This window comes from Chelonia mydas, chromosome 8, assembly GCF_015237465.2.
Source record: "Chelonia mydas isolate rCheMyd1 chromosome 8, rCheMyd1.pri.v2, whole genome shotgun sequence".
In the NCBI taxonomy this organism is placed as follows: domain Eukaryota; kingdom Metazoa; phylum Chordata; order Testudines; family Cheloniidae; genus Chelonia; species Chelonia mydas.
Window position 1 is genome coordinate 76227633 of NC_057854.1, and position 7419 is coordinate 76235051.

The window sequence follows — 7419 nt, forward strand, 5'->3', positions numbered from 1 at the left end:
CATATAATTCTTGGGCAGGAGAGAGTAATATAATTTGAAACTAATTTTTTAAATCATAATAGTAAGGGATATGAACTCATACTATATTGGCATTTAAATACTAAAAACAAATTAAAATTCAACCTAAAATTAGTTGATGCAAATTTTATCAGTGTTAACTAATAAGGCAAACAGGAGACAAACTCAATGTGGTTAATATTCTTAATATGTGACTTAATTTCAGAGGCTTCATTCTGGTGCGACAGCCTCATTTTATATTTCATAAGATACTGCATAACCTGTTTAAATATTTAAAGATAAATCATGAAAGACTGGAAAGACTGTATCTTGTGGCAAACAGAATTTGGTTTGGAAAGGCTTAATGTCCCAGTGCCTGCTGGGATGAGTAAACCTCATAACTAGACAGCTGGATAGGTAAAAACATTAAACCCTTTTAGGGAGCAATCTTTTTACAAAATTGTTTCATTAATAAGAGTGACAATTTATATGATTGAGACATTTATGCAATATAAACAGAACATTTTATCAGTTCACTATGATTTCAGATTAGTAATTTTCATTTTTTAAAACAGCATTCATCTTTGAAAGTGTGGGAGCTCTTACTAAATGACACTGTATTTGTATGGCTTTTCAGAACACCAAATAGCATATATTTCACAGAATCAGTGTAGTAAACACATGTGGTAAAAGGTGAACAAGTACATGTTTTTCCTTGTAGACCTCCTTAAGAGGAAAAAAAAAATAGCACAAGTTATTTCTCACATAAGGACAAATCTAAGTGGTTCCAGGAGCCTTCTATCCACACCTAGCATCCCCATTAAAGCCCATTTTTATTGTTTGAAATGCCTCTGGTTTCAAGAAAGTGTTTTACCTAAAGTAAGAATACTACTTAAATATGTTCCATTGTATATTCATAGCTCCATTAGTCCTCCTCCAATTTAGCACATCAAAGCAAAGGCTTCACCACTTGCATGTGGATTATGCTAACATGAGTGACATTTGTAATCTTATAGGTCTGCAACTTACGAAATGCTTTTAAAGCTTGCTATTAAATAGGTAGCTGTGCTTTACAAACCAGTCATATAATAGTTTATTTAAAGCCTTTAATGAACTTCAACCTCTACATCACTAAATGCCATACTAAGTTATTAACCATCTTCTTAGCATTTCTAGGTTATTGGACAACTAAAAAGCTGTACATGTTCAATTTAAACACTCTACCATGAGTGCTTATAATGATAGAATATAAAAGATGTCTACAGTCTCACTAATACTTGAATTCTATATTCGTATGTCTCAAAGCATCTTTGCAAAAAAATTAAAGCAGCACAATTTGCAGGATTCTACCTAAAGATTTAATGCTGGATCAAAAAAAGCTGAGAAGCATTTTAAAAATCTGTAATTATGTTTTAAAAACAAAGCCATGAAAACTATCCATAAGAGAATTTTTAATACCACACACTTCATGCACTCACGCATTTGTTTTTTGTGCCTGACAGTATATAGTAAACCAGTCTCTCCTCCCCCAAAGAAATGTCTTATTTTTCCAAGCATTGAAGTGTTAAAAGCAGATATTTAGCAGACTTTGTATATAAAGAAGTTCCAAGAAGTAGGATGCAAAGAGAAGCTTGCTGTTGGTTGTTTAGACGCACAAAAAGCTGGATTTAAGATTAAGTCTCCCATCAGCATGACCAGAAACACTTAATGTGTCATGGCTGCTCTGTAACTAGGCAAGATGAATGAATAAATACCTTTTTAAAAGCACAATTAAAAATGTGAATAGAAAATATTATATACTTCAAGCTTGTTAGCCTATGAAAAAAGTAGTGACTTTTGCTAATGTTTAACAATGTTGCAATGCAGTAGAGGCATCTCCCAGGCCTACTTAACATTGTTCCCCGGTATAAGGCATACAGCGTATGTCCATAGGTTCATAATATAATTTTTTCCCACATCTAGCAAGAACATGGAATGTTTTTTCTGAATGCCCTATAGTGAGCCAATTAGCATTTCAAGGAAAAACTAGGTGAAATCCTACTTCTCTTTCAAACTAAAAAAAAATAAAAAAAAATAAATAATAAATAATAATAAATCATCAAGAACAGATCACATTTAAGATCATGTTAGTACCAAAAAGGCCAGGAAAGGGCATTTTCTTCCCTCAAGACCACCACTGTTCAGTGTGATTTATTCTCCTATAGCCAAGATTCAGAGGTACTACTAAACCTCCTTATAGGAATACCCAATTCAAGAACTGGGTCAGAGAACACATACCCCTTTGTTGTGAGTTTTTCCTATAACATTTTTATATATATGTATATGTGTTCCCTTCTGAAGGAGGACTGGATGAAGGAAGACCGTGGTTACTTTTGTACATACCAAGATTCATTGCAACATGGCTGAACTGTAAGGATATGCTTGCTGTTATCAGAATTAATATTCTGAACAAAAAAGTTTTGGAGCATTGCTCTGCACCTCTGCCAAAAGTGACAGGGTTAAGTAGTTTGACAAAATGCCTTATTGGCATTAAACTGTAAGAAGAAAACTAGATTTAAAGTTATTTACAATTAAAGCAACTGCTACATAAAGTTTAGAATGTGGTATAACAAAGCAAAGCTTTTAAAACCCAAAGTCAATAAAGTGTTTTTGTTTTAAGTTTTTATTATTTAAATACACCGTACTAGAGCAAATGTCTCTGAAAATATCACAAATAAAAGATTTTTCTTCATTCAGCAAATTAGAAGTAGGTGAAAATTTCTACACAGTAGCTGCTATGAGCCTGCCTTTTTTTTTTTTGGCGCCATGGGAAGTAGCAACAGTAGGGGACAAAAACACTTACATGCATACATACATTGTATTTTACAGAGAGAGACAATAAAAGTGTTTGTGATATTCTATCACAAAAGCCACATCTTTCCTTTATCTCATGTTCAGTTTGATTGAAACACATTTCCTTACAACACTTAAATATACAAAGAGCAAATAGAATGTTGTTAAGGTAAAACACTGGGTACAAACTCTGGCCAGTGCCCTGCTAATTGTTAACGAGTGTAGAAAGCAGATTCAAATGCTGCTTTTAATCAGCTTCCTTAGACATTTTCCCCACCCCCGCCCCCAAAGATGTCCTCCGGTGGATCTTTTTTCATTTTCTCTACAGTCTCCCATTAGCCCAGGTTCATGGAGTCCTTAATGTTCATATTCAGTCATTTTAATACACCAATAAATGTAGGAAGGGCAATCAAGAATAAAGAAGGTGCAATGGCATGGAGCTGGCATTGATGCTAGCTACAAAGGTGACGTGTCTACTGGAGACATGGGATCCATCTGTGATGAACAAAATTTGAGATGAAGGCACGCATTCTGCATTACTCTGACCTTTTAGCAGACCTGTAAGAAATAAAAAAAATGGGCATCTTAGCTAATAAGCTAAATTTGAGATATGAAACTAACGTAACTGCTTGTGTCTTCTCTTTTATTCATGAATCTCTTTTATCAGATCACTTTCCAACTGTGACTTGATTAAGGCTTTCTACACTAGTCATTCATGCCACTAATGTTCAAATGCTGAAGAACTAAAACAAACATTTCCTGCAGTTTTTAAACTCGAAGAGACAGTAACAATAAGCGTACTTTCAGAAAGTTTCAGGTTGGAAATCGTACAGTGAAAAAAGGTGTTTTTCTGGGCCCCTATTGAAAGAAATGAAATGGTATGCCTGGCCTTTGAAGAAGCTAGTAATATGATCTTATAATTGGAAGAAATACCGTGTGAAGAAAGTAAGAAATACAGCCAATATCCTCCCAAGGCAGCTTTGGTTAATATGCTGCATAGCACAAGAGCTAAATATAGATATTTGTGGATTTCCCCCCTCCTTTTAAAAATTCCTCATCTGCGATGTTAGTTAATGTTACATAAACATTTTAATATATGAAGTCAAACGGTCTTCCACACTGATGTGTTAATGAATTGTGATAATTAAAAGTGCCTAGCTCCAGAGAAATCTAACTTTCATAGATAAAGTACAAATGATCATCCAGAGTCTTCAAATACAATCTGTTGGCAATTACCAAAATGAAATAATATATATTAGATTTTTATGGTTTTTAAATGACATTTCAAGCTTCCCAGGAAGTTCTTTTCACCCTTTAAGTTACTAAAAGCCTGAGGTCTAGTAGTAACTGCAACCCCCCACTTTCAAGCTAATTAAAGTGGAGGAGGCTTGGAGGTTTAATTCCCGAGAGCTGAAGCTCAGTGTGAGAAAGGTAATTTGTCTGTCCAGAACAAAGATTAGAGAGCAGCCAGCAAGCATATTTAATAAATGAGCATCAAATAGCCTCTACTATGGACACAGACAACACCAATTATGTAACTACAAGGGAATTGTTGAGTGATATGTAAATGAAGATTCTTTTTTAAAAAAAGATCTTTTCCAAGAAATAGAATAGCAAGACGTAATCTAACTCATACTTCATTTAAAAGTTTAGGAGCTGAAGATAAGTGAACACGCCAAACATTGCCCATGGGTGGAAAACTTACAGCACTTTTTGGAAAATGGAAATGCTGTAACAAACAAGAACTAGTAAAAAAACACTATGACTTCCAGAAATAGTGAATTAGGTGCAGACTATGTTCTGTGCAGTGGACAGCACCCCCTCCTTTAAATAATGTGGCACCCAGGACCTTATGTCCTGGCACTCTAGGGCTTTGCATTGTGCTTGTAAACAGCACACAGTTTAAATACTTGAATTTATTTTTTCAAAATACACAGCAAATAATGAAAAGTTATAGCTAAAAGCCTTTGAACATAGCTTAAGAAGGTGAAAGGCAGGAAGAGTCAATATCATTGCATGTAATTTTTATGTAAAAAAAGCAACCTTTTAAGTAGAATTGCGCTATTTAACTCAGACTTGTGCCAATCACTAGTATAAACTCTAGCTTCCATTTGGGACCTATATTGACTAAGACTGTAATAAGTTGACTCCATAGTTGTCAAATATGGCTTCATACGTGTGCAAAACAAAAAAAAGTCACAGTACCAAGAACCGCATACTTGTATTAAACTCTCCTTGGCCTCTTAAGAGCTAGTTAGCTATGAATAGCTGTGCTATATTCTACTTTGCTCATAATCTTTAGGGAAAGAGCAAAAAACCTGAAGATTGATTGGTCTGTAACGTTTAATACTGGGTATCGTATCTATTTCAGCTAATGCTGTCAAATTGGAAGTATGTTTTTACTCAGTAGCCCATAACATAGCTCTCTGGAAAGTACTTCTAATATGTACATTCTTATATTGTTTTATGCATTTTAAAGAAACATTACTTTTTTGGCACCTTCCTCTTTAGTTTCCAAGACTAGAAGTCAGACAGACTCCAGCTCATTTCCTCACATAGATTTCAGTTTTCGAAGTTCACATTACTCCCCAATTCCCCCTGTGAAAGTGGGTATGAAGAAATTATTCATAAGACACACTTAATTGTGAGATTTCTCTCTCCAATTTTCTCCTTAACACCTCTGTCTGCCTCATCATATACTGTAGCAATGTAGTTAATAGCCAATGATAGTGATAATGAGGCCCTGTTCTTATTAAATGCTTCCTCTGCATTTAGCTCCTAGCAGGATAGCTGCAATTTTGCAAGCTACACAAGCCAGTTTTACTTCTCTTTTCCTCACTGTGTCTACTGGTATTTTTGTAACTAAATCATTTTTGTTTTATTAAAGCATACCAAGACACTGATAAAACTAAGTGACTATTTAGACACCCATCTGAAGTTTTAATAAACTTTACATTCACACAAGGCAAGTGAATAAAGCACTTATTTTCTCAGAATGGCAAACTTTTTACTACTATATATAAAGATGAATGGTTTTACCTATATTTTGAAATAGGTTCTCTGCAACTGTTCATTTAACAGATTCATTGCTAGCTAGTCTGTATTACAGATTTGTTTCATTAAAATACACAGTAGTATAGATCTATGAATCTTTACATGCATTTGTACTTCCTTGAACAGACCTCATGTTCTTCATCACTCCTAAATAGTTATGCAGAACAAGTAATTAAGACTCGGTATTCAATCCAGTTACTCTGATAGACAAATTAAGTAAATAAGTGTTCATATTTTGATGTAATTACAGTTCACTTTCTAAGAGACTGGAAATATACTTAAAATTATTCAGTACATTTGTGCAGAGTAAAAGACAAACAAGTCTATAGTAATGTAGCGATGCAACACAAAACTGGTCAAAATTAGAAACAGTTCATGTTTTCCTGTACAAATTAACCCACTAACGAAAGAAGTAATTTAAAGTTCTTCTTTTGTATGTTACAGAATACATAAGAAGCCTAGCATTTTCCCTAGCTATTTTTTAATCTTCTGAATTCCTGTTTGCAGATAAATGTTATTTTTTGTGATCCTTACAGACATTAATGAAGTTCCTATTGTAAATCTATAAAGAATTACCAACTGAAGTGTGCACTTTTTGTTTCAGTGCAATAACTCAGTGCTGTGTGATTGCCTGGGTTAATGATGAAAAAGTCAAATATACTATCAGAGCTGATGGAAAAATCTATCACCAATCTGAAATTAAAATTCATCTGTGGTCAATAAGATTTAATATCCATGCAAGTGGCGCTGTAAAGAGTAAATGAATCAATGTCATCAATACATAATCAGTATGAAATATGAGGTGAATAAAATTATGTGCAAGAGTCATACATTCACTCTTTTCTGGACCAGTGTGGAATGAACAGTCTCTTAACTGAAGGTTGACAGTAATTGTTACAAATTAGGCACAGCAGTATCAAAATGCACTCACTTGCATAGCCATAGGACTTATTAAGGAGATGAAAATAGATCTAAAACTATCCAGTTCTAGAGGTACAGGACAACTGTTGATACAAATTTTTCCCTCTGCTACTACATGTGTATACTCATAATTTACTTGCAACTATGGACCAAAAGCTGTCACGCACAGGGATACACAATCTCTACTGGAGATGTTAGTGTTATGGAGTGATGAGAGAATAAAACTTTGATTTTATGACATATAAAACATTCAGACTACTTTTCTAAGGATACCACAGTTTTTGAATATTAGTTTAGGAAACATACTAAGTGTAATATGTTAGTCTGAAACGGTATGTGCCCTAGTTTCTATTAATTCAGGAACCTTTTCTTCAAAAGACATTTGTTACCATAATTAAAGGATCTAAATTTTCCTCCCACTGTAACCTGCTCCCTTGCAATCCTTAATCTCAACATTTTAAAAGGAAATGCTTCTCTTCAAGAGAGTTTATATTAGGGTTTGCTCCCCACAGCCCATTATACATTACTAGCTCAATAGCTATACAGCTAGAAATACCCAAATCTGAATAAACTGAACTCAATTAATACAACTTTCATATTTAAGGGTTTATATTT

The 7419-nt window shown here is 34.0% G+C and overlaps 1 protein-coding gene across 1 annotated transcript in view; it reads right to left on the minus strand.

The window, feature by feature from the left end:
* Positions 1–2643: 2643 nt before the first annotated feature.
* Positions 2644–7419, minus strand: part of LMO4 (LIM domain only 4) — a 16079-nt gene continuing 11303 nt past the window's right edge. Inside the window, exon 5 of the mRNA XM_007068748.4 lies at positions 2644–3387. Within this exon, the coding sequence (XP_007068810.1) occupies positions 3379–3387 (9 nt within the window). The 3' untranslated portion in view covers positions 2644–3378. The remainder of the gene's footprint in view (positions 3388–7419) is intronic.